At 44.0% G+C, this 27,349-nt stretch overlaps 1 protein-coding gene across 1 annotated transcript in view; it reads right to left on the reverse strand.

Annotated features, from left to right (window-relative positions):
• DOCK2 (dedicator of cytokinesis 2) overlaps positions 1 to 27,349 on the reverse strand; it is a 473,020-nt gene that overhangs the window by 433,148 nt on the left and 12,523 nt on the right. Inside the window, exons 2-7 of the mRNA XM_055421792.2 lie at positions 20,645 to 20,728; positions 11,007 to 11,047; positions 9,855 to 9,910; positions 9,301 to 9,397; positions 6,734 to 6,882; positions 597 to 732 (exon numbers count right to left, since the gene is read on the reverse strand). Coding sequence (XP_055277767.2) covers positions 597 to 732; positions 6,734 to 6,882; positions 9,301 to 9,397; positions 9,855 to 9,910; positions 11,007 to 11,047; positions 20,645 to 20,728 — 563 coding nt within the window. The remainder of the gene's footprint in view (positions 1 to 596; positions 733 to 6,733; positions 6,883 to 9,300; positions 9,398 to 9,854; positions 9,911 to 11,006; positions 11,048 to 20,644; positions 20,729 to 27,349) is intronic.

A 27,349-nucleotide genomic window follows, 5' to 3' on the forward strand; every position in this document is an offset into this window, starting at 1 on the left:
TGAGAGCCGAGTATTGCCTAAACTCTGTCACTGCTCTTTAGGTCCCATCCATACTGGCCTTTCTACTCCTTGAACATTCAGAGCTCAGTCCTACCTCAGGGCCTTTACACATGCCGACACCCCACCCCACCCCACCCCCGCCCCGCATTGAACACCTTATCCCCAAATCTTCCTAGGCCTGTTGCCTTCACATTATACAAGTGTCATCTCCGATATCCGTCCTGGGAGAGGTCTTTCCTGATGGAACCTTTTAAAATAGCTCCTGATTCACTCTGTTTCACATAACCCTAACTGATTGCCTTTTAGAAATTCATCCCCATCTGGAATTATTTACTCAATTACTTTTTTTTACATTTCTTCTTTTTCCCTCTCTGGAATAGACAAACCTGGCATTAAACTTCTCATGGGCTGTCTGCAGAATGAATCAAGACCTGAGTACAAACACAATAAAATGCATGTTGTTACTGATCGTCTCAGGTCATAGGACAGATGTCCCTTTGAATGATATGCAGGCTGGTTAATTAGATTATTTTAAGCTTATGGTGTGCTAAAGCCTGCTTCCTTTGGCCAAACAAAGTCTGTTTCACAAAGCTCACCATCTCTTCTTTAATACGCTCTGTGATTTTATCAGTCGCTTCTTCATGTGCATGGAACAAGCTGATGACGCTGGTATTATCAGGGTCCAAGATATTTCCGTCTTCATCTCTGACAATCAGATCAAGCTCAAGGATTCTGAAAAGCAAGAATGTGAGATGAGGATAAATCAAGGGAGACGGAAGCCTACAGAACATTGGTGAGAAGTTTCTACCAGAAAGTTCACATGATTTCTGAGAGTCATAGGCTCCCTCAGAACAGCTCTACACAGATAGCCTTGCTCGCAGATGGGAGGCACAGTGATACAGTTCAGCCTTTCTGGGAGGTATTGTAGCAGCATGTATTAAAAAAAATTAATGCCTATTTCCTGTGATACTGAACCTAGAGAAACAACCACACTTGAACAAGGATGTGTGTGCATCTGCAAAGTATTAAAAAATACTAAAATTAACTTAGTTAACTAGTTAACACTAAAATGTCTGTCAAAAGAGAAAATGGCTAAATAATCTATAATGGAATTCATAATGAAATTCCATGTAGTAGGGCTTTAAAAATATGACACAGTTTTGATATGTTTCTCTCTTTCTTTATTTGGCTGACCCAAGTCTTAGCACACGGGATCTTTGATTTTCATTTTGGTATGTGGGATATTTGTTTTAATTTTTCAGTTCCAGCATTAGTTGCAACGTGTGGGACCTAGTTCCCTGAACAGGAATCGAATCTGGGATCCCTACCTTGGGAGTGTGGAGTCTTAGCCACTGGACCACCAGAGAAGTCCCTAGTTTTGATATGTTTAATGATATGTATTAGTGGGGAGAAAAATCAAGCTTGAAAAGATTCATACAGAGTGTTTTCAGTAAAAACAAAGCAAGGCAGGTATGTTACCTGGGTGCACATTCAGAGAGACAGGTATGGACACAATCTACCAACACTACCGACATGTGTATCTGTGAGGACAGGCAGGGCCCTGGGACTAAGAGGGGTGCGAGGGGCAAGGGAGAATTCTGCCTTATCTCTATTGGTGCAATGCTCATATAATAGATGGAGAAGGCAATGGCAAGCCACTCCAGGACTCTTGCCTAGAAAATCCCGTGGATGGAGGAGCCTGGTGGGCTGCAGTCCGTGGGGTCGCTGGGAATCGGACGCGACTGAGCGATTTCACTTTCACTTTTCACTTTCACACATTGGAGAAGGAAATGGCACCCCACTCCAGTGTTCTTGCCTGGAGAATCCCAGGGATGGGGGAGCCTGGTGGGCTGCCATCTATGGGGTCGCACAGAGTCGGACGCGACTGAAGTGACTTAGCAGCAGCAGCAGCATATAATAGAACATAATGCAGTATGATATACGATACATAATGCAGGGATGGTATTCATGTACCATTTATTATTAATATTTTTAAAATAATTGTTGGGGGTGGGAATCTCAGATATATCATTGTTATCCATGGCTTGCTCTTTAACTCTGTGACCTTAGGGTCACAAAACGTTCCCCTGTTTGGTATTGATTTGTTTCCACTGCAGCTGCCATTCTGATTGGCATCAATGGTACTAATAACAGCAAAATACTCACTCATACAGCACTTGCAATAAGCTGTACATTAAATTGTTCACACAGATTAAGGCCTTTAATTTTAATATTAAGGCCTCCCTATGAGAGAGGTACTATTAATACCTCCGTTTTACAGATGAAGAAAAGACTGAGTATAATTTCTTTGTGTCACATAGCTAGTAAAAAGTAATGTGGCATATTTGTCTACACTCTTCATTTTCAGTGTAACCCACTCCAGTATTCTTGCCTGGAGAATCTCAGGGACGGGGGAGCCTGGTAGTCTGCCGTCTATGGGGTCGCACAGAGTCGGACATGACTGAAGCGACTTAGCAGCAGCAGCAGCATTAAATTTACTCATAAGAAATTCTAAAATGTACAATTTTTCCCTTTTAGCAAAGTAAAATAAAACATAAAAACCCCAAAACAGAACACTTGACACTTACAATTCAAAATCAAATCAGCAGAACATTAAATATTTACAAAACTGTATCTTTAAAATGCATCAAATTTTGTAGAACTGACATAAAAGAATGGCTCAAAAATGCACCTTTACGGTATACATTCTAGCTAACAGGCTCTTAGAAGCAGTACTGGGTTGGGGGACGGGGTTTATGTGTGCAGAGGTCCTAACTTAAAGCTGCCTTTGCACTTGATGCTGACATGGAGGCACTCCGTTGTCCATACATAGAAAGGAGGAGGAGGTGGGCTGATGGAGACTCTGAGAGCATCAGCAGGGGTCCTGCTTAGGAATCACTATCGAGTACCAGATTGGGAACGGCAGTGTTTTCACCTCTTAATTGAGAACTGGATTGAGAGGCCCATCTCTCCTCTCATTCAAATGCAAACAGGAGGGAGCCAAAGCTCACCCGTTTGTCCACATTCATTAGGAAATTAACTTCCAACTAGATGAGACTCATAATATTGCACAGCCATGCTGCTGAACGGGCGATGCTAAAGGGAAATAAATGCATTAGACTGATGCTGAGCAGAGGCTCCCAAGACCTGGGAGAAGATGGACCATAGCCGATACATAATTCAATGCCAAGATCTCTCTAGCTCCTTTCTCTTCAAAATTTATCAAAGTGGATTCGGCTCTAAAAATGTACGAATAAAACAAAATTCTCCCGGGTCCAGCTGTCTTGGGATTTGAAGGATTCATTTGAGGATTCCTCATTCCTTAGATACCAAAGAGCTTGTCCGTTACCAGTTTCATCTGAAACCTGGAAGCTTTAGTCATCAAGGGGCAGGACTGAACCAGGGTCAGGAGAGGCTGCTTCCTGCTGGGACATCAGACCATTCACTTTGGAGAATAGAGCATTTTGACAGTTTTTCCTTAGGAGGTAACCCCACAGCACCCTTCTGCTCCAGAAAGTGATCAAATGAACCCAGGACAGAAAAGGGTTAGGGGAAGAAGCCCTCACTGTATTCATTTTTCAAAAAATAAATATTATTTTAAGGTGAAGAAAAGAGAAAATGACTTTTTCTGTGGCTCCCCATCATTCTCTGGACAAATCTGAACTTTTCTACCTGGCACTCAGACCCTGAGGTTCCAGCCACAGTCATGCTCATCTCTCAGCTCCTCTGAGCTTCTCTGTCTCTCTGCACTCTTCATCTAATAAGTCTTGTTGGATGCAGAGCAGGTGTCACCCCCTGCCCGGCCCCCTCCACCCTGTCACTTCTTGTCCTCTTCGCAGGAAATGCATGGCTTCCTACTCAAGTGTCTGTTTACTTCTTACTAACCGGCATGGTCCTCCAAGAGGCAGTCGAAGACAGGGGTTAAGTGCTGGAATTCTGGAGCCAAGTCACCTGGTTCAAATTCCAGTGCCTCCTGGTCAAAATGACCTCATTGGCCTGTGAGTCTCAGTTTCCTCATCTAATAGAAATAATAACAGCACCTGCCTCATAGAGGGGTCATAAGATTTGGCTGAGTTAAGGCACGGAAAGCACTCTAAAGTGTACCTGGCAGATAGTAGGCACTCAGAAATTTACAATTAGTTCCCTTTGCTTGCCTTTTGTTGCTGCTACAGAGAGAGGCTGTATTTTGTAAATGCTGTGTCCTGAGTGCCTATGAGGTGTTCAATAGAAGTCTGATGGCTGAATGAAGGAACAGTATCTCTGAGGGCAGAAACAGGCTGATTCTGACCAGTCCTCCAAGATTCAGAGTCCTGCTCCCCTGACTCTAACAGCCTGAGCTGATGGTCCTCGTGCTATTCCTGACATTTGGACCAGAAATATGGCGTTTTGGCTTTCAGAAAGGTATCCATCCCATTTTAGAGCTCTAAACCCTTGAGACACCAGCCCTGCATTCATTTAAAGTGCCCAAATCTCTCTGTCTCTCTTCCAGCTGAAGTCGTCAGGGAAGCGAAGCGAAAAGCAGAGGGCCTCTCCGCTCAGGGCCTCGGCCTCCGAGGGTATCTCTCACTTCCCCAAAGACAACTGTCTGAAACAGAAAGCACAGCTCTGGTTCGGGGATTCTGCAGAGGGAAGCTGATCAAGGGGGGACCCTCTCTCTGCCTTCACCACCATTCACCTGCTGAGTGCACATTCTGGCCCAGCACATCAAAATGGATCTGCCTTAGAGGAGCTCTCAGCACAGCCCCCAAGACAGACCACTAAGGAGGAAGTTACTCTTCAGGGTGCAAGGGCCCACAGAAGTGCCTAACCCAGCAGGGATGGGTGGGGGGAATCAAGGACGGCTTCCTGAGAGTGGTGACCATTTTTTTTCTATCCTTGTCAGAAGCCTCCATGAAGAAACATCCAAAGGTCACAGATGCCATTGTTACAAAGTAGCAAAACTCGCTCCATTGCCACATCCCAGCTGTGACCACGCTCAGCTAAAGATGACACTGTCCCAAGGGTAGCAACAGCTGCAGAGGAAACCCTTCCTGTCACCTTGGGATGGCAAGCATGGTAAGCACGTTTGGACTCGCTTGCCAGCTGCCAACAGGGTAACCAGCAGAGGGACTGTGCTCCTGCGATGGAAGCAGCTGTAAGCTGAACCCATTGACTATCTTTGGATCATCTACCTAGTGCATGTGACAAAGGTAAGGAAGTCTGACTGCTAGGAAAACAACATTTTTTATTCGCACCGAATAGATTCTTTCTACTTCCTCCTCAGGCCCTATGTTCCAATCTTCGGACTCACTTTGCAGTCTTCTGAACCTGCTGTGATCTCTCATGCACTCCCAGCCTCCCTTTATTTAAAGCCTACTTAATACTTCTTTATCTTTCAAAATTTAGGTCTGGTGCCCTCCTTTAGGAAGCTTTCCTTGACTTCCTTCTCCAAATTGAATTAAGAAGACTCTTGCCGCCTAAGACATCAAAGTTACCACAAAACCTATCAATACTTTGCTCGTTGCTCACTCTTAACTGGACTGCCGTACCCTGAGCGTATGGGAACTTTTATTTCTGTGGCCTCAAAAAACCTAGCAGGAAATCAGGCCAAGTATACGTGCTCAATGGGCTTCCCTGGTGGCTCATATGGTAAAGAATGTGCCCACAAGGCAGGAGACCCAGGTTTGATCCCTGGATCAGGAAGATCCCCTGGAGAAGTGAATGCAACCCACTTCATGTTCTTGCCTGGAGAATTCCATGGACAGAGGGGCCTGGTGGGCTACAGTTCATGGGGTCGCAAAGATTCGGACATGACTGAGCGACTAACACTTATAAGTGCTCAATACGTGTTTGTTTTTGAAGAACAGGAACTAAAGAAATAGGATGTCTGGAGAGCATTCACTTAACCAGGAGGGAGGGGAAGCCTTTACAATTCTCAAATGCTATCCAAGTAGTATAATGGTGAGGTCCAGAGACTCTGGACACAAGCTGCCTGGGTCTGAATTCTGGTTCTGCCTTTTACCAACTGTGTGATTTTGGACATGTTACTTAACTTCTTTAAGGGCCTCAGTGTCTTCATTTGAAAAAATGAGGATGCTAAAACTGCCTACCTCATAGAGTTGTTAAAAGAATTAAATAAGACAATGAATGTGAAACCCTTAGCTTAAGACTGGTGCACAACAAGCTTGGATTAGGGGTTAGTTATAACCACTACCATTATCAGTGCATTGACCTGCATCAAAACAATTGTAAGACATTCTCCTCAACTTCACAGCATTCAGACTAACCAATTTCTGCTTCTTCCCCTTTGAGGAAACGCTTTTGTAACTGTGCATTTGCCTTAGTCGATGACGGCATGTGGCTTAGATAATTCAGGATGGGGGAAGGGACATAAAGTCTCACGTTGGGATTGACGAGGGGGTGGTTGTAAATGCAGGAAGAAAATGACAACTAAGCCAAAAGCGAACCAGCATGACTGTGCTCCCCAGCTCCTTGGAAGTAGGTTAACTGAGTGTCCTAAATCTCTAGCCTGCTAATAACTGCTGCGTAAGCAAGCCTCTCTCCGCTGTGTCTCCCCAGGTCCCACAGGGGTGATTATGAAGGCACACAAGCATGGGCCCGTTGGCAGCAGCTTCTCCCAAATAGAAAGTGGCAAACTCACCACTAAAAGTGAAACTTAGTTTCTCAGAGGGTGAGAGGGAAGAAGGAGGATGGGGTGGGGAAAAAGCCTCTTTTTGGAGGAAAGAGAGGTTACTTGTTGCCATAGTCAATTTTGGATGTGACTTTCTGCTTCAGTTCCTTTAGCTCGTCCTTGGGCAAAGTTCCTGAGAGGAGCTGGGACCGCCACTCCATCAAGTCATACATCATGGATTGCACCTGGAGAAAACGCTCCTTCTTGCTGGCCTAGGAGAAAACACAGGAAACAATCCATAGTCATCTGCACCAAAGATCTTGGGCATCTCTGTGGCAAACTGAAGCCAAGTCAAGCATGCGTGTTCACAGGCCATGGCCTGAGTGCCTGCCTGGCCCACCCAGCTGTGAAGGGATTGGGCGGTGGTCTTTGTCACTGACATGCTTCCTTCCCTAGGGCCACAGGGGTCTCTCAACAGCAGAAGTAGCAGTCCTAATCACATCCTGGTTTTAAAAAAAGGAAAGGGTTATTTCTGACTCTTATCCAAAAAGATACATGTTGAGCAGGAAAGCCATGAACATCTGCTGCAATACAGGTCTCAGAGGCCCGGCCCTTTAAGGCTAAGAACCAGGGCCACCTGTGTTAGAACAGGCCTATTTCTAGGGCAGTGTTCCCCCAGTGTGACCCGTGCACAGCCCATGGGACATAAGATGGTTCTTGCTGTTACAAAGACACAAGGTCACAGTTTAGGCATTCAAATGGTGATTCTCCTCTACTTGAGAGTAAAGGAGAATCATCTCTACTCATTTAGGGGATGAGAAAGTTGCAGTTTCTTAGCAATATGTCTTGAACCCCTCTCTCACACTTGTTAATTCATTTTTTTTCAATGAAAGGAGAGAGAAATTCTTGGGCTCAGAGCTTTTAACAGGTACCATAGGAAGCACTTAATAACATTGTTTTGTTTTCACTGTATTTACTTGAATAATACACATGACTATATATATAGTCTCTCTCTATGTGTGTGTATATATACATATGACTTCCCTGGTGGCTCAGACAGTAAAGAACCTGTCTGCAATACAGAAGACCCAAGTTCAATCCTTGGGTCAGGAAGATTCCCCTGGTGAAGGGAATGGCTACTTACTCCAGTATTCTTGCTTGGAGAATTCCAGGGACAGAGGAGTGTGGCGGACTACAGTTCATGAGATCGCAAAAAGCTGGACACGACATAACTAAACCACTGTCACATATATATATGTGTGTGTGTGTGTATATATATATATAATATATAATATAATATAAACTACTGTCATATATATATGTGTGTGTGTATATATATTATATAGATATACATTACATATCTATATTATATATAGATATACATGACATATATATATAATATATATATATATGTAAGAGTAGTACTTTCCTGAGTTTTGTGAGTTGTTCTAGGACTCATGGAACCTGAGGCTAGGTTGGAGGGAGTGTCATGGGAGTCTCCAAGTTTGCACTAAGTTGGACAGAAATGTAAGTAGCCTGAGGACCTGGCACTTGCAGCTGGCATCTGAAGTGAGGGCAGTCTTACAGAATTGAGCCCTTACACCTGGGTGGTCAGTGTTAGAACTAAACTGAATTGTATTATAAGGCATCCAGTTGGTGTAGGAGAGTTGGAGAATTGTTGGAATGAGACAGCAGGTTATAAAATTCCTTGTGTAAGTCATTTAAATTTACAGAAAAGAAAGACAATTTAGCTATTAAGTAAATACTTAATGTGCAGTATGCAGATATGACAAGAATCGTGGAAGTCTAAGAATCATGTTAGTAGGGTAGAGGGCATGATGAACTTGTCATTCAAAGATTTCTGAAAGAAAATGTCAAGCTTCCATGGTGCACGTGTCACACACGTGGTGGAGATAAATCATACATCACTTTAGCCTTAACTCTGCTGTTTGTCCCGTAAACTTTCCCAACAACTTTTGGGAAACTTCTGGAAGGTAATTGAAAGTGCCCATTACTGTACACTGTGAAAGAGCCATATGGGAGTCAACAGTCAGGACCATGAAAGGCGAGCATACACAGTGCAGAGCGCCAGTGAGCGCACAGGGTGCTGCGGCAAATACGCGCGATGCCCTGGCTGACGCTCACTCTCAGGGTAGCGGTTTGCTTAGCTACCTCTCTCATTAGGAGATTTAGGGTAATCAAAGGAGGATTTAAAATTAGATTTACTTCAATACAGGGAAAACCATGCAAAATACGCTCTTAAATTTTCCAGGGTCAAGTTATCTCATAAATCTGATGACAATAGTCATTAGTTAATTGATACATGAGAACAGTATTTTTCAAGGTGTTATCAGCAGACCACCAAATCAAAACCCCTAAGTTTATTAAAATGCAGAGCCCCACTGAAGGAAGCTTTACTTTCAATAGCATTCAAAGTGATACTTAAGCACATTCAAGTTTGATAACTTTTTCATTAGTTTAAAAAAAAACAGAAGGATCACCCCAGATGCCCATTAACTGTGACTCTGTCACTAACTCACTGTATGGCTCTGAGAGTCACCTAACTTCTCTGGGCTTTGATGACCTCATATTGTTTGTTATACTATGTCAAGGCTACATTCCAAATCTGAACCAAGCCAAAAACTGTAAGCAGCTTCCATCCCAGGGTTGAGCAGGGTTTCGAGTCTCACCACGTAGAGCTGTTTCCAGATGCTGCCCCATTCCCAAAGTGTCGTTGTCACTTCCTGTGCCAGAGGAATTTCTGCAGGAATAATGTTCTCGATATTTCTATTTAAGATGGGAGAGAAAACGGTGTGAAATTGAGACCCAGGTGCTAACAAGATAAAATGTTGGCAAATTTGCATTAAGCTGCAGCTGCTCAGAGGGGCCTTGCTGGCAGGAGACTAAACCACTTCTAATAGCCACACCAATTACATTATGCAAATGCAAAGGGCTTCCTTTTTGTCTGTCCTCCTGCATTGAGGTGGGCCCTTCAAGCTCATTATTCAGGATTCATCTACTTTAATTCAGTTCAAAGGCAGCTGCCAGTGAAAAGTTTGATTCTCCAAATGTACTAATACCCCCTCAGAATCAGATGCGAACACGAATCAATTTGCATTGGAGACAAACACAGGCACGAAGAAGACAGAGCCTTCACATCAGCCAAGTCAGGTTTTCAAAGCAAACAGCATGCAGGCATCCATGAGCCCCCGGAGAGTCACGTCTGGGGAAAGATGGTAAATACCTTTTTTTCTCCACTGTCACTTCTTTGATGTAGATAAAGGATTTTGGAAAAATGCCCTGTTGGGGATGAGATAAGATAAAATGAGATTGGATGACTTGTCCCTATAGAAAAAACTGACCCCAGGTCTTCAAGATTTTTCCAAAAGCTACTAACTGGTAAAAACCTCCAACTTCACAGGAATAATTCCAAGTGGTGGGTGTTAAATTCACTCATTTAGGCCTAATTCCTCTCCCCTTCTTCAGCAGTCGTTTAGGATCCCACAATAGCCCTAGATTTCAAAGAATGCTGTAACCTCACTGCGATCACTCACACTATCAGATGGGCAAGGCAGGAGCACTTGAGAGGTTCACTCTAAGGGAGAAAGGTTCTCTGCCTTTCCCCTCTCCTGCCCAATTTTGGGAAAGCAGCCACCCTGTACTTCAGAGAAGGTCAGGTCCTGAAGCAACAATGTCCCTGCTTTGATTTGAGATCTCTTTCTCTCTAGATTTATTTGATTGCTCTCTAGAGAGCAGAGAGGGATCATGCCTTCCAATACAGCATGTCAGGGAGGAAGGTAGGAGCATCTAGTATTTCCTTCCTCCATAAGCTTGGCTCAATTGACAAGAGGAGTTAAGCAATTACTTGGACATTCCTTCATCAGTTTAGCCAGTGTGTACACTGGGGACATGAGGTGACTGTGCTAGGCACCGTGAGATGTCAGGAGGTGAGCAAAGCATGCACATCTCCCATGGAGACGGGGGTGTGGTGAAAGCTAGAGCAGAGGGACTCCCTGAGGGCTGAGACTGGACCTGCCCCTCCGAGTCCTGCTGGAAACACAGGTAAGGAAAGGACGAATGCCCCAAGCCAGCTAAAGAAAGACAGTAGGAGATAAATTTCAAATAAAAAAACGCGTGATTCAATGGGACTGGAGAAATCATATATGGCTGGCACATTAGGAAAATTTTCAGGAAGAAGAGAGCTCTGGAAGTTGGCCTTAAAGAAGGAGTGAAGGGGGAACGGATCAAGGTACAGCAAAGAAAACACTGGACACAAGGAGAGAGGAGTGAAATCAGTTTGCAGAGAAGCAACAGCGGGAAGGAATCACCCAGGGGACTGGCAGGGTCATGCACAGACACCCAATACTGTCCCAGATAAAAACAAAATTGTCCTCACCTGTAACATTTTGTGCTTTACAAGGTATCCCCTATACCAGTCTGCAAAGAGAAAACAAAGAAACAGGTCTTTCATCTATTCTTACAAGTCCCTTGCTGGGGTTTATTGTTGTTGCTGTTTGTTTTTCACTAGCAAAGAAACTGCAAAGTGTTTTAGACCTTAGGTCGTGATCAGAGCCCTAGGATTCAACTCATTCTATTGAATGAATTGCCAACATCTCCAAAAAGTAACCAAAAATACAGGGATTTCACATGAAAATGAAAATTTAATCCTTTTTTTTTGAAAAAACAGGAGGCCAGGGCTCCCCGATGGCTGCAGTTGGCTAGTGGTGAGGGGCAGCTGGTCTCCTCAGGCAAAAGGAGGCATCTCCAACTCACCAGCCTCTACCCAGCCCCTCTCTCCTTTCCATCACCTGCCTACGTCCTTCCTGTGTTCATACGCATGTTTTCAACCTCTGCCTTAGGAACACAGAAAGGCTAAGAATGTCTGAGGAGCTTGGCAAACACCCTAAAATAATGCCCACAGTTCTAACAGCAGCAAATTGTGTCTAACACGTGATTTGCAGAAGTTAGTCATTACAAAACAGATAGGTTCAGGGATGGGTGAAAGGACAGGAGTTCTAAAAGATTCTTCCCTTTGAAGGAATATCAAGAGTGATTCAATTAACAGAAATCCAAATGATATACACAGTCCCTGGACAAAATGAGCCTTGGTATAGCAAGTATTGATGACTATAATGAGCCTACCCGCCTTTGAAATGATTCAAGCACAGCCAAGTAGTGGCATTTGTTATCTCTGTAAATAAAAAGCGTCTGCCGGGAGGCTCATTAGCAAATCCTCATTACTGGGCTGACAGATTGCTGTCGAAATATGTTCTCAACAGACATAAGTGTGAGCTCCAAAACAAACATTTAAAATGCAAAGTCACCCCTCATAGTCATGAGCCAGCTAAAGAAAGTTCTAAAGCAACAGGGGCCCAAAGTAGTTCCTATTTTAAGAGACAGAAAGGTAGAGGAAGGAGAGAGAATGGAAGGAATGGATATTGGAGAGAAAGAATCTCAGGTCTGGAATGAAGTATCACTCTAAGTGGGCTTCCCCAGTGGCTCAGTGGTAAAGAATCTGCCTGTAAAGCAGGAGACACGGGTTGGAACCCTAGATCGAGAAGATCTCCTGGAGAAGGGCATGACAACCCACGCCAGTATGCTTGCCTAGAGAATTCCAGGGACAGAGGAGCCTGGCAGGTTACAGTCCATTGTGCTGCAAACAGTTGGACATGACTGAAGCAACTGAGTGCGCGCGCGCGCGCACACACACACACACACACACACACACACGTGCCACAGACACACCATTCTAAGTATCCCTCACATATGAAGCCTTCTGGTCTTCACAACAACCCTATAAGGTGGGAAATGCAATTGTCCCATTTTACATAAGAGTGGCCCACCTGAGGCACAGAGAAGTAACTAGCCCAGTCACACAGCTAAGAAGTAGCCATCACACTGTGCTTCTTGTCTGATGGAGGAAGCAGCATGGCGGAGGCCTAATACTACCACCCCCCAACATCTGAATCCCCAAACCTCCATCCCCACTAAGTACTTCCTGTGGTGGAACACTTTCTGCTTCATAAAGAACCATAGTCTAGTTTTACACTCTAATCATTTCCCCATAACTATTGGTAATAATTAACTGTTAAAATTAGTGCTTATATTAACAATAATGCTTGCTGTGTGCCAAGAACTCTAATGAAGCTCTTTGTTTTATCTTTTCACATTATAAACTGATTCTATAAAGTAGGTACTATTATTGCCTCAATTCTGCAAATGAAAATAGAGAGGCTCAAAGAGATGAAGAACTTGCTCATGGTCACACAGCTAGTGAGTGAGGCACCTAAATGATTTAAATCCAAGCATCCGACTCTGGAGATGACCCTCCATAGTACTGCACCAGAACAGCCTCCTTATTTGCAGTTTTTTCCCATTCAACCAACTTCTCTGTAGCATTACTATTGATAGCTACCATTTATTGATCGCTGCTGCTGCTGCTGCTGCTGCTAAGTCACTTCAGTCGTGTCCGACTCTGTGTGACCCCATAGACAGCAGCACACCAGGCTCCCCCGCCCCTGGGATTCTCCAGGCAAGAACACTGGAGTGGGCTGCCATTGCCTTCTCCGTTACAGATTGCTAAATGCACACAAAGCTGTGGATACTACGTGTTGTGCCTGTTTTCTCTCATTTAATTCTCATATCATACTGTGAGGTCAGCATTACTATTCCCATTCTGTAGCTGAAGAAACTGAGGCTCCAATCAGCGGAGATGCTGGGCCGAATCACATGCCAGGGTTCAAGGGCACGTCTGTGTGGCTCCAAAGCCGCCCCCAAAGCGGTTCCACCACATGGTCTCCCGTGCGAGGAGCACAAACACAGCCGCCGTTCTCCAGGTTCCAGTGGCCTGAATCCACCGTGCAGGCCAAGGCTACCAGACTCCCCCGGGAACACGGTCAAGGCACTGCTAGCTGCCCACATCCGCCTCTGCACAGCCGGGCCACTGTCAGGGTCCCTGGGCTTCCTCTTCCAGCAACACCACCCTCCCTCACCCTCGATAACCAGTGACTTGCCACCCCGTGTAGGAATCCTGATTCTCAGAACTTCAACTCACTCCTGAGCAAGAAATTGATTGATGCTTACCCTCAGCATCCACATTCTGACTCCCAGATTTAAATTCAAGAAACACTGACTGTGCTCTATTCTGTACATGGCACTGGCCTAGGTGCCTTCAGAAATAAATCCCCAGTGATCTTTGATGAAACGGGCTTACCACCATCTCCACTTGCTACATGATGATGAAGCATCAGCTTCATCAGATCTGTCCTTAGGACTTTCTCTGATAGTCCCAACCCTGCTGAAATCAGTGACTTCTGTGACCTCTGATGTGTGCTCCCGAGTCTGGTCACCAGTCAGCTATATCTGGCTGTGCTCCGAGACCTGACAGGACAGACAGCAATAGTTGACAGGCATAGCAAAATCCATGACGACAGGCACTCTGATCAAAACCAGGCTCTGGGGTAACAGAGCACTGATCATATCCAGGCCGTATCCCCTGGCTTAATGCAATGTTAAGTAACAGGGAAGGCTTTTTTGTCTAACCCTATCCATGAGACAAGAACTTTTTAAAAATAGAAAACTCACAAAGTACATCCTGGGAAAGATGAGAAAAGGGAGTTTCGGGGTTTTTTTTATGATTCTTATGGAAAATAATAAACTCCAACTGTCCTCCTTTCCCAAAGCCCAAATATCAAAACAAAATGTACCTAAATTCTCCAGTGACCCGGGAGTTGTGTGGGGAAGGGGAGAAGGAGGAGACATTAAAAATATCCCAGCACATCAAAAAAGAATCCACATCCTATTTAATAGAAATCCAGTTCTCTCTCTGCCATCTGAGGGCAACATGATCTTTGGTCATGTCACTTAAACTTCATTATTTTCACCTGTCAAATGAGGGTGAAAACACAGGGTGGTAGGTGTTAGTTGCAAAACTATTTTTTAAAACAGAATTATGAAGGTAAACATATCTGATAAAGGTACAACTGGAAGAAAACATACCAATTTCAGGAGGAGCATTGCCTGAGGAATGGACAAAAAGACAGGAATGGAACAGGGAGGGTAAGCAGGGGATCTCAACTGATCTAAAATATTTATTTCTTTAAAACATATATGAACTGAACACACAAAGTGTTAACATTTCTTTATTTGCGCAGTGAGTGTCTCAGTGTATTTCACTTTCCAGTTTGATTGAAATATCTACTAACGTTAAGAATAATATAACAGAAGCTACTATTCATCAGTGCTTAAGAGCATGAGCTCTGAAATGAAAGCCTGAATCTGAATGAAAATCTGCAACTTCTGAGTGATCTTTGACAGGTTAGTGCATTTCTCTAAGCCTCAGTTTTCTTATTTGTAAAATGTGAGCAATAATAGTGTCTGTCTCATAGGCATAAATTAGAGAAGAATTTCAGTTTGTTCAGGGCCTTGCATATGGTGTTAAAAGATTAGTAAATGCCATTCTGTCTTTTAAAAATCCATAATCATCTTCATCATCAATCAGGGAAACTTAGGCATATTTTCTGTTTTACTTCCAGAACCTACAGATTTTAAATATTGTTTGTTCGTTTTCAGTGACATTATTTCAACTTAATTCCAAAACAACAAAGTAAATGATACATTCTTCAAATTCAACATAATGGAAGTTTACTGATGTTTTAGGCTCACCCACAATCAAAAGGGAAGAAAACTTAACTTATAAACTCCCCTCAATGGGACAGCCTTACTTCAGAAAACAGAGCCCCTTTCAATATCAATCTGTCTCTAGAGCAGACCCAAACGAAGGACCATCTCCCTGCAAAGTAGCACTTTTGAAAATACCACCTTAAGTCCTTATAGTGCCCCCTTCATACCCTAAAAATGAAGGACCCAGATGGGTCAGGATCACTCTCAGTGGAGCTGTCTTGAGAGAAGCTGCTGCATGGCTCCGGGCGCACCTCACTGTAAGTGGGAGATTCCCTTCGTGCAGAGCTCTTTGCAGCTGAACCAAGGCCAAGCTGACACAGGTGCCAACTTAGGAAGAAATATTTTTAAGTGGGAAGAGCAAATCTCAGAATGGTATGTACAGTGTAGTCCCATTTTTTAGAAAACACTGACAGTAAGAGCCAGGTCTTACCTCAAGGAGGTTAAGCTGTGTCAACTTCCTCCTCATCCCTCCCCCCTGTTCCATTTTACTGGTAAGTGAAATTCAAAAGTTCCTTGGAAACCCTGTCTAGAAACCCCACTATCTTCGCCACTAAGATGAGCTCCTCTGGCCTGGGCAAGTGTGTATATCAGGAAATGGAAGGGAACCTTCCCTGGTGTTCTGGAAAAGAAGAGTCAGGTGGCAAATAACTGTGAAAAAGACATTCCCTCTGAAGGGCTTATAAAGAGTCTCGGTGGCCCAGTGGTTGAGAACCTACCTTCCAGTGTAGAGTACGAGGGTTTGATCCCTGTTCGAGTAGCTGGGATCCCACATGCTGTGGGGCAACTAAGCCCACACATTGCAACTACTGAGCTGCGCACCATGACGAAGATTCCTCGGCTGCAACTAACACCCGAGACAGCCAAAAACTAATTAAGTTAATTAATTTAATATTAACTAATAAAATATTTTTTAAAACAAGAGTCTCAGTAAGCTGGGCTACCCCCAAGGAACATCCCCCCACAACAGTGTAAGCAATCAGGAGGTAAGGGGTGTTTTACGAGGTGGCTGTTGTTGCCTTCCGGGTGCATGGTATGGCTCTTACCCCAAAACCTAATCCAAGCATAGGGGTGCCATCCAGAAGATTCACTCAGAGACAGTGGGGGCATCTGGCTTCTTGTTCTCTAGCTACACAGCTATTCATGCAGGGGACTGGCTGACCTATGGGTTTGTTTGTTCAAGAAGACAGAAAATTGGAAAGAGAGCACCCCGAATCCCTTATACCCTCAGCCTTGTTTAAACTGGGGAAAGGGAAGGAGGAGAGGAAAATTAAACTGGACATGGTTTTGGAGTCTTCTGAGATGTTGTTAAATATCAAGAACGATATCAACCAAATATAACTGAAGGAAGTGATGGGAGAAAAATAACACTGTTTTTATGTTTATTCCCTCATGAGGAGTTCTGACTGCTCAGTAAACACTTACATGTGTTTTCCACATCTGAAAGCAGGACATAGAATGTTTATGTTGCCTCTGGGTAGAAGAGGCAGCCTGAAAGATGTAATGTGGACAAAGAAATAAGCATTAGGATGTCTAAGGCTCAGCAATGGATGCCCTTCTGAAATGTTTGAGTTTTTAATCACAAAAAAAATTATCTAAAAGGAAATACTAAAAATGTTAGTGTTCTAGTGAAAGGAAATTCATTCATGCCTAAGGTTTCAGCTCAGATTTTTTTTCTCCATTCATCTGACTGTGTAAGTTCAGTACACAGGCAAAAAAGGGCTAGCCTCGCCCATTCCAGGACATCAGAGGGCCAGCATCTGGGTTCCTGGAGCCAAATTCCTAAGATACATACACACCTGCCAATCTCAGTTTAATTCTGTATAATGAGGGTTGGGGGGAGAGATGGAACCCAACACAAAGCACCTAGAAGCCAAGCATGGTGCCAGATAGCTTCTCTGCTTCTCTTATTTTATTCTCATAGCAACGCCAGGAGCAAGGTGATGATACTCCATTTTGCAGGTGAGAAAACTGAGGTCTACCTCCCTAAGGTCACTCAGCTAGTGGATAAATGGAGCCGAGAATAACTTTTTGATTCAAAAGTCCATGCTTTCTCTATGCTTTCATCTCTACGCCTGCCCTGCCAGTAGGTTCATCTGCACCATTTTTCCAGACACAAAGGGAGGAAGGAGAGGGCAGGGTGAACTGGAAGAGTAGCACTGACATGTACACACTACCATGTGTGAAATAGACGCTAGTGGGAAGCGGCTGCACAGCGCAGGGGGCTCAGCTCAGGGCTCTGTGATGACCTAGAAGAGTGGGACTGAAGAGGGGTGTGAGGGAGGCTCAGGAGCAAAGGGACATCTGTATACCTATGGCTGATTCACTTTGTTACACAGCGGAAACTGACGCAACATTGTAAAGCAACTGTACTTCAATAAAAAAAATAAATAAAGTCCATGCTTTTTCTACTTTTCTTTCTTTTTTGGAAGAGAAGGGAGATTTAAAAATTACTGAAAAATACAAAATAAAAATATTCACATTTCTATCACCTAGAATGAATCATTGTGATATCTACAGAAAAGCGCTTTGACTCTTCAGGACTCTTCAAAGATCTATTTATCCCATTCCCCTCTAAACTTCTCAATTTTATTAGTTTTTGTTGTTGTTGGGGGGGCAGTTACATTTTACAGTTTTCTAACAATGACATTTTTTTTGGTAGTCATAAATATTAGTATATCTTTTAATACTAATTTTGATTAATCAATTCACTTGGACGCAATGCTTGCCAGTATTTCCTCCTATAGAAGCTTTTCAATTCCTATATTTTAACACTTTGATTCCTCTCTCTATTGGCTGGATTTTATTTTTTGAGTAAGGTTTCTATAAGCGGGTTACATGGGCATACCCATATTTTTTCTACTGAGTCATTTTGACTAATTTTTGACTAACGCTGTGGTTTTCACTTTTTATATATTTATATCTGCAGAGAGGAACAGTTTTCAATTAGAATCAAAAGCAGAACTCCCCACTTGCAAAAAAGACAAGACCAGGCCTAATCTCCAAGCCGTTAGCCATCTAAGGCCCTCAGGGACTCTTGGGATCCTATAAATTCCAGTTTGAAAACTCTTTATGGTTATCAGTGCACACATGATAAATGCTAATCATTTTCATACCAATTCCTCAGATATATGGAATCAATCTAACAGACTTTCAAATACTGTATTTTCAAAGTATTCATGAACTGGCAATCACTTGCTAAATTAACATGCCCAGATCTTTCCAGAAAATTATTGTGGCTGCTTATTACAAAGATACATTAAAATAAGACTGATAAATCAAAATTTTTAATGAGAAACCAAAACTCAAAAGTTTAGGAGCAAGGAGATTAATCCCCAAAACAAAGGTGGCTTGAGTCAGAAAGTGCAGTCTTTTTGACCTTCAAGCTCCAGGTCAGGCAAAAGTAAAGAAATGCTCTGATTACCTGCAAACTGTGTGGTCAGTTTACTGCCCTGAAGCACTTTCTCCAGGAAAACTACATGAAAACAAGAGAAACTCACTCATCTAAATTTCAAAATGTAGGATGCAGAAAACAGTGTGAGGCTTTTTCACTTCTTGGAAGGCAGGAGGTGGAAGGAAGTGAGCTCATCCCCACAGGAGTGAAGAGAACAGCCCCTGACTCGCGGTGTGATGCTGGTGAGTCATTTCTCTTCCTTGAGCCTGTTCCCTCACCTGCAAAGCCGAGGTCTCTGCCTGCTTCTCAGGGTTAGCACTCAGCAGCACAGAAGTGGCACTGAAGGAGTCGTTTTGCCTGCTGCCTTTACTTTCATTCTTTGCCCTCGGTAGATTAACTGAGAGTTTGCTCATCTGCCACTAAGCAGAACTGCATTTGTAAAGTGTAGGGTTGTGCTGTGGGAAACGGGAAGGGTGTTGATAGTCAGATCTCCACCCATCTGCCCCAGCCCCACTCAATCTGCATGTAAAATAGGATCAGATTGGGAACTTTAGAAGCCTGGACACTGAAAAGTTCATAGTATCTAAAATAACGATAGTACCAAAGAGTAAATGTTAGGAAGGTGAACAAAAATCTCATTTCCCCCACAATGACTTCTGTAAAGTTGCTTTGAAATATCAAATTCTTTCTCCCTCCAAAAAAAAGTTTTCTGTTTGTTTGCTTATTTTGGTTTGTGTGTGTGTGTGTGCGCACACACGCATATTCAAGAGTACATGCACCCCTACACAAATATGCAGAGTTGCCTTGTTAATCACATACAGCTAATCTTGGGCTGAAGATGCTACCTGTCCTACGGGTTGCTATGAGGAGTAACTGGCCTAACATGTAATGGGAATAGTACAGTTCTGCCTACGAGGTGAGAACCCACAGCTGGCTAGTTCTGTAGGCAGCCTCCTTTCCTCTGACCCTCTATTTCCACTTGAGGTGGCCTCATTGACAGGAGCACACCTGCTTGGTGCCCACCCTTCACCCCCACCCCAGCATGGGACAGCCTAACCTAAGGGATTAGCTGGGAAACAGGGACGTAGCCCACTCTGCCCTTCCTTCTCTTTGCTCCACCTGGACACAGGAAGGACACACTGTACACCCTCCACACAGCAGGATTATAGGCAGGCCCACATGGTGGGGGATCTGGGGAGATCCACCATGGTCCAGTTGGGCAGTGAGGACCAGGAGAGCTTGCCTGAATGTAGTCATCATATTCGTAAGTTCATTCAACTCTTATACCCATGCCACAGTTCCTATGTCAATTTTATCAGTGACACAGTTGATACATTGATTTCTAATGGTCTGCCTCATGAGTCCAAGGCCATTAACCTAGTGTAAAGTTTAAAAAGTACCCACTACCACCAATACCACCACCATGATACTGTGGATACAACCCAATAGAAACTTGGCTTCACGAGAGATGGCACCTCTGTGGGAAGCAAGAGATGCCCCCTTGCCCAAGACAGGGCTCCCAGCTGGAAGAAGGGAGTGAACAGTGCTCCGTGACCCAAACCATGCAGCTGGGCACCACAGCCCTCCTGAATCAGGGTTATAATTGTCCAGACCTTTCAAAACCTTGATAATGCTGATATTTCTTTATAATGGTGTTAAAACTAATAAAGAAGTGTATCCAGAAGGTGTCACAGTCCCCAACAGCTCCACGGTGCAGCAAAAAGCACAACAGATGTCAAACCACCTAGTCAGGCCTTTGCTTCTCAGCATATATTCCTACAATAACAAAACACTGTCTTTGGTAAATCTGAATGACTAATATCAGCAAAATGTATTTAAACAGACCACACAGAGTCGCAAGTTCCAAGAGAGGGCGGGAGCGGCTGGGGATGTCCTGGGGGTGTCCCAACACCTTTAGCCAAGCTCCTGGCATCCCAGGATCACCTGGGCCAGTGACTCACCTCCACAGGTCTCCTGTATTCGTACCACATCGCCAATCTGCAGGGAGAGTTGGGGGGTCCCGCTCCCTTGGAAGTTGTATATGGCTGTGAAATGAAAGAGACAGGCACGGTGAGACCTCTGGATACCAAGAATCTCTGCGCCTTCCTTTCTTGACTTTATCTGATGCCCATGAAGACCTCATGGGCTGAATAAAACCAGCGTACAAACCACTTCTTGCCACAGGAGTCAGTGCAGGCTCAGTCTGGCTCCCAAAGGCCTCTGCTCATTAGTCAAACACAGCCTCTCCCGAGCCAGGCTCTGCGCCCCAGCCTGGTGATAGGAAGGGTGTTTATGTCATCTCCCATGCTAGACTTTCCACGGTCCCGTGGTCTGCCATCCCCTTGTTCCAGTCTCACAGCAGTCCTGAGGTGTAAACTGTGATCCCATTTCGCACATGAGGAAATGGAGCTGCTGAGAGGTAGAACAGTCTGGCCAAAGTCACTAGGTTAAGAAGTGACAGGAAAATCAGTATCTAACATCTCTATTCTCAGCTGCTATCTTGGGCTACTTGCTGCTCCCCAGTTACTCCACCCCTGGCGACAGCAGCCTAAAGTACCAGTCTTTCCACCACTCGAAGACCACCCAGTCGTCACTGTCTAAGAAGGCCGTATCTCTCTCCCACCCAGCTCTAGCCAACCTATATTCCATCTTAAAATGCCTGTTTCTTGGCCTTTCCCAAAGTAAATCTTTCAGGCAAGTCCTGTTTTATCCATGAGGCCTTCCTTGACTTCTCCAGGCCACAGTAACCACCCATCCCCATCTCCTAATAGTTGGTAGGACTGCTATGGGTACCTAACATTCAGGAGTGTACTCTGATTTCCCATTTAGACTGCCGGTTTCTGGGGAGCAGCAGCTGGCCATGAAAACACCCAGAGTGCCCCTGTGCTATCAGAGCCTCTGCTGACCCCCTGGAATGTGAGATTATACCATATCATTACAGTGACTAGCCCGTGCTCAGCATAACTTAAGTGGGGACCAGGCCACAACCTTAACCTAGGGATGAAGCTTGTTCAAGGAATACCCAACTTGGGAGGTCTTCAGGAAAAGAACACAGAGATATTTGATCTGACACATGAATCAACATACATGTGGTTTGATTTAACGGAAGACCGTCAGGATGAGGGATGATTTGAACCTAAAAGGTTGTCCTCATTCATCCAGGCAGCAGGTATTTCGTAAGTGGCTACAGTAAGCCAGTATGATCTTGCTCTTTGGTGAAAACACAAATAAATATAAGGTTATAAAAAATGATGGAAGAGACAAATATGGCCACCTGGTAGGTGACTTTCCAGGTGATACAGTTGGTAAAGAATCCACCTGCCAACGCAGGAGATGCAAGAATCACAGTTTCGATCCCTGGGTTGGGAAGATCCCTTGGAGTAGGAAATGGCAACCCACTGCAGTATTCTTGTCTGGAAAATTCCAGGGGCAGAGGAGCCTGGTGGGCTACAGTCCATGGAACCATGGGTCTCAAAGAGCTGGACACATCTGAGCACACATATACAAGAGAGAATAATAGGGGGGCATCAACTTTTCCTGGGGCCGTTAGTAAAGGTTACTCCCTGAGCTGATTATAGACGGAGGAGTCAAACAGGTCAGCGATGGGGACAGCGAGTGGAAGGACATTTCAGGAAGAGGAAACAGTGTGTTCAAAGGCGCTGAGTGAGGAAGATGCTTGGCACAGAAAGCATGAGGGCAACGGCCATGTGAGGAGTGTGCTACAAGAGGAGGGGTGACACAGGCAGGCTGGGGAGGCGAGAACCAGGTCACGCAGGGCTTCCCGGTGAGTGTGGGCTTTACTCCAAGAAAACAGGAACCGAATAGACTTTACTCAGTTATTTGATAATAGATTTATTCAGATACAGTTTGTCCACTTAAAGTATGTAACTCGAAGATTTACTCACAAGTTGTGAAACTATCAGGAAGATTAATTTTAGAACATTCTCAACACCTCAAAAAGTTCCCCCAGCCACAAGCAGCCACTCCTTTACTTTCTGTCTCTATAGATTTGTCCATTCTAGACATTTCATATAATATATGGTCTTTTGCAACTGGCTTCTTCTGCCTAGCACAAGGTTTTAAAGGTTCATCCATGTTACAGCAACTAGCATTACTTCATTCATTTTTGCTGCTGAATAATACCCCATTGTATAGAGACACCAGAGGATGGAAGGCTGAAAGGGAGTGATGTAATCTCTCTGGCTTCCACGTAGAGAGTGGATAGAGAGAGGCGGAGTGGATGTGAGGAAGCCCATGAGGAGACCCTTGCTGTGTCTTTCTAATCCCAGAGGTCTCTGGACCCAGGAGAGACAATGCTGATGAGCCATGTGACAAACGGAAGACAGCCTGAACCGAACGAGAATCCTGAGTCCCCTTGGCAGTCACACCATTGACTCAGCTCATTCCCTCCCCCTTTGGTCCTCAGTCTCCTTACCTGTCAACAAAGTGCATTCAAAAACTACTTCTTAGAGCCAAATCAGCAAAAAATGGTGAAGTGGGGGAGTGCAAGAACAGGTGCTTGCAATGAAAACTCTGGCAAAAATGGTCAGAACCAACTTTATCAGAACCCTGAAAAACAGTCAGGAGTGTACAGCACCCAAGCAAATGCTTACTCAAGAAAAAGGAAACTGAAACCTGGGAACATTCTGTAGCATTTTAACTGATCCTTATCCCATTCTCTTTTCCCCATCTTAGTGGCAGTCTTGAAGATGGTATTCCATGTTTATGCTGGGGATTCCTAAGGCTGGAGGGAGCAGAGCAGACCTTGTCCCAAGAAACTGTAGTTGCTTGTTTTGATCTGTCAGTAGGCTTCCTGAAGGACTACAGCCTCAAGTTTGCCTTTATTTCCCTGATTTGAGGCTCTCCTAAGGCGGAGATGCAGCCATGCAAAGGGCATTAATCAAAAACATTAAGTCAAAAGAACTACCTACTGCCATACACAGCAAAGAATATAAGTTGGGGCAAACGATAATCCTACCTGTAAGCCTGGGAGGAAAGGCTTAGAGTTGAAATGCTTTGGAGAATAAGAGCTTTGGAGAGTGCCATGTATCACTAGGGATCTAGAAGACCACGGAGAGTTGGACACGTGTTAAGAAAGGGTGTGAGGAAGCCCACATCTCAGCTCTGGTGGACCATCAGGCTCCATGCAGGCAGGAAATGCAGGCTCAGGCAAAGTTGTACATGGGCTGGCTAAGTGTTGAAGGTACGTCCAAACACCCACACACAGCTGCAAAGACTAGATTGTTTTCTCTCAATTCCAGGCATTTAGAGACTTCCATGACCACATGCAACAAACAACACTGTCTTAACGAAATGCTTTAGAAAAGTCACTAATCAAACCAACTGCTACAATCTGTATGAAGGAGTGACAACAAGCCCTGGCAAGGAGGGAGACTCTGACGTCCAAGCTAGCACATCAAAATATTCAAGATATCCAGTTTTCAGCACAAAATTTTGAGGATTGTAAGAAACAAGAAAGTATAGTCCATCAGAGAGGAAAAAAAGGAAATTAATACAAACTGTCCTGAAGAAGGATAGACAATGGACTTAGGAGACAAGGACTTTCAATCAATTATTTTAAATATGCTCAAGTAGCTAAAGAAAGCTATGGACGAGGAACTAAAGGAAGCCAGAAAATAAAGTCTCCAGAAATGGAGAATATTGTTAAAGGAACAAAAGGAAACCAGAAAAATAAAGTCTCCAGAAATGGAGAATGTTGTTAAAGAGAGATAAATCATAAAAAGGAATCAAATAAAATAAATCCTTTGCCCAAAATGAAACTTGAGAGGACTCTCAGGGGATTCAGAGTTCTCTTCTCCTGCATAAAGATGCCCTGTTTCTCCATTTCCCTCCACACTTGGCCTGACTTCGAGCCCTGCCCCCAGACAGGCTGCTGGCATTTGGACACTACAGCTTGTTGATGCCCTAACTCTGCAGATTCCCCACTTCCTGAACCCTCCAGCCCCAGAGGTCTGGCTGAGGACATACCTGACATGGAGCTGGACAGGGCCACAGAGGTAACTGAGGTTTCTAACAGAGGAAAACCATCCATAATGTGTTTACCTCTGGAGCACTAGTAAATTAGGCCTGTCCATCAGGTATTTGAAGTTCAGAGCAAGACTCTTATTTTGTTCCCAGACTGTAGCCTTCCCATCTTTCCTTAGGACTCTGTTCCTCCAACTCTGCCCAGCTCTGTCAGGTGAGAAAGTACCAACCAATTGGCTTAAGAAGATATCTTGGACAGATCTTGAAACCTGATATTCAACGTGAAGTCTGTATTCATTCCAAAGACTCACATTATATGAAAATAAAGTAACTGAAATTGCCATTTAACTTATAAATGTATTTCTGCCTTTGCATGAGGACCTCTGTTCTCAAGGCTCCATTTGGGGAAAAGAAGACATTACTTGTCGACAAAGGAAGTGGCTTTGCATACCAATACCCAATTCTGTTAAGTTTTCTAAATGACTAACAGGAAACTTTGAACCAGAATGCCACCCTTTGCTAAAGTTTTATTGCTTATCTATGAATTTCATTTGAGTTGCTTCTGACCAGTGTCAGAACAGGTCATCTTCTTCACCACTCCCTGCAGGTCTAACCACTCTCAAGTTTTAAGTGAGTGATGGAAAAGGCAGAAAAACAGGAGGAACCTACCGGAATAAGTAAGAAGTAAAAATCACTGAAATCATAGCCCTCCCCACTCTGGCCATGTCCATCCATGAAAGATAAACAAGTGGTGGAAGGATTTTCACAGACACCTATCTCAGCTTCCCCTTTTTTAATGAAGTTTCTGTGTCTAGGAGAATATTGGTACAACCCAACAAAGGATTTGACCTCTCCCTGTATTAAAATAGTATACTCAGCAGCTAAGGCAGCAGCTGGTTACTGACAAGCCTAACCAGACCAAACTACTTATGGCTGAGGATCAAAGGGGTATTTCAAGCACTAGGGCCATCTAAGGTCATTGAACCCAATGAGGATACTCATGCTGGAAATCCTAGATTGTCAAGCCAGGGGGAGCAGCTACTTTAAGACAGGTGGGACTTCCAACAACCCTGGAAATCAAATCCACTGATTAGCTACAGATTTAACTTAAATGTATTGAAATAGGCTGCTCATCAGGAGCGTAAATCAAGAGACTAAGGACAAAGTAAGCATACACTGTTAGAGCATGCAGCTCACATGAATGAAGAGAGAAGGATCTCTGTGCTTCCTGCAGTGTTGGGAGATAAGTACAATATTTCACTTGGATTTATAGATGAGGAAACTGAAGCAGAGAGAGAATAAACAACTTATTCTTTCATCTCTAACTAGTAAGTTGCTGTTGTTTAGTCGCTATATCATGTCTGACTCTTTCACAACCCCATCGACTGTAGCCCACCAGGCTTCTATGTCCATGGGATTTTCCCGGCAAGAATACTGGAATGAGTTTCCAGTTCCTTCTTCAGGGGATTTCCCCGACCCAGGGATCAAACCTGTGTCTCCTGCATTGGCAGGCGAATTCTTTACCACTGAGCCACCAGGAAAGCCCAACTAGTAAGTTAAACAGAATTACCCAGAAATCTGGACTGTCCCCACTTTGTGTCCAGCTTGGCCCCTCCCCTCACAATGGTGAATATTTATTGAGCACATATTACGTACCAAGCACATGTCATTTTTCAACAAATACTCACTCGATACCGACTGTGTGCCAGAGACTGCTCTGGCTATTTGGGTTACAGAGACAAACAAGACAGACAAAATTCCTTATGTATTACTTGTATTAGCTCAGTTAATCTTCACAGTAACCCTTCAATGTATTACCCTCCATGTAACATATGAGAAACTGAAAAAAAGATTAAGGAATTTGCCCATGGCCACACAACTAGAAAACGGAGTCAAACCCAGGCTGGAATCTAAAGTCTTTCCTTTCCTGACTAGCCCAGTGCTGATATCACAGTTTATTGTGTGTGTGTGAGTATATGTGTCTATGTGTGTTTATCTATAAACACAGATAAACATACATATATGTGTGTGTGTATACACACACACACACACACACACACACTAGACTTGTTAATTTCCTGTCTTCTTCAACCTCAGCCAGGGTGGAGACTGAGCCTGCCTGGTGGCCAGTGAATTCCCACTGCTGAGAACAGCATCTGACTCACAGCTGAAGTTCAATCAATATTTACAGAACTTTAATAAATACTTGTTGAACTGAAGGAATACACCTATGCAGGGCAGGTATGCCTCGTCTCCTAAGTTTTTTCTTGCATTTCTTGATATTACTTAATGAGTTGCTGAGCCAGCTGGATTGCCAATTTTGATGGCAGCCATCAAGTGCCCTGTGACCCTTTAGGATGGATTTGTACCTCATCAGGACCCCGCCACTAGCAGACAGGTTTGAAAACAAAAGCTTCAGCAAACACCAATTGTTAATAGAGTTTGTACAAGAAGCCGTGTAAGGGAACACAAACGGTATTGGCAAAAAATAATATAATTGCCTGAAGCTCGTTTCTCTAGTCTCTGATCTGGGCTTTGGAGGGTCTCTATTCCAGGAAGAAATAGAACCAGCTGGCCAGTCCACTTTGGATTCAAAAGAAACACACACTTTTATTGAAATATACAAGCAGTTTGCCTGGAGTCTCTGGGCAAGGTGTTGGTAGCCTCAACACCAAGGCAAC

The sequence above is a fragment of the Moschus berezovskii genome, chromosome 18 (assembly GCF_049115385.1).
Source record: "Moschus berezovskii isolate FMDL1 chromosome 18, NW_MosBer_1.0, whole genome shotgun sequence".
NCBI classification, from domain to species: Eukaryota; Metazoa; Chordata; class Mammalia; order Artiodactyla; family Moschidae; genus Moschus; species Moschus berezovskii.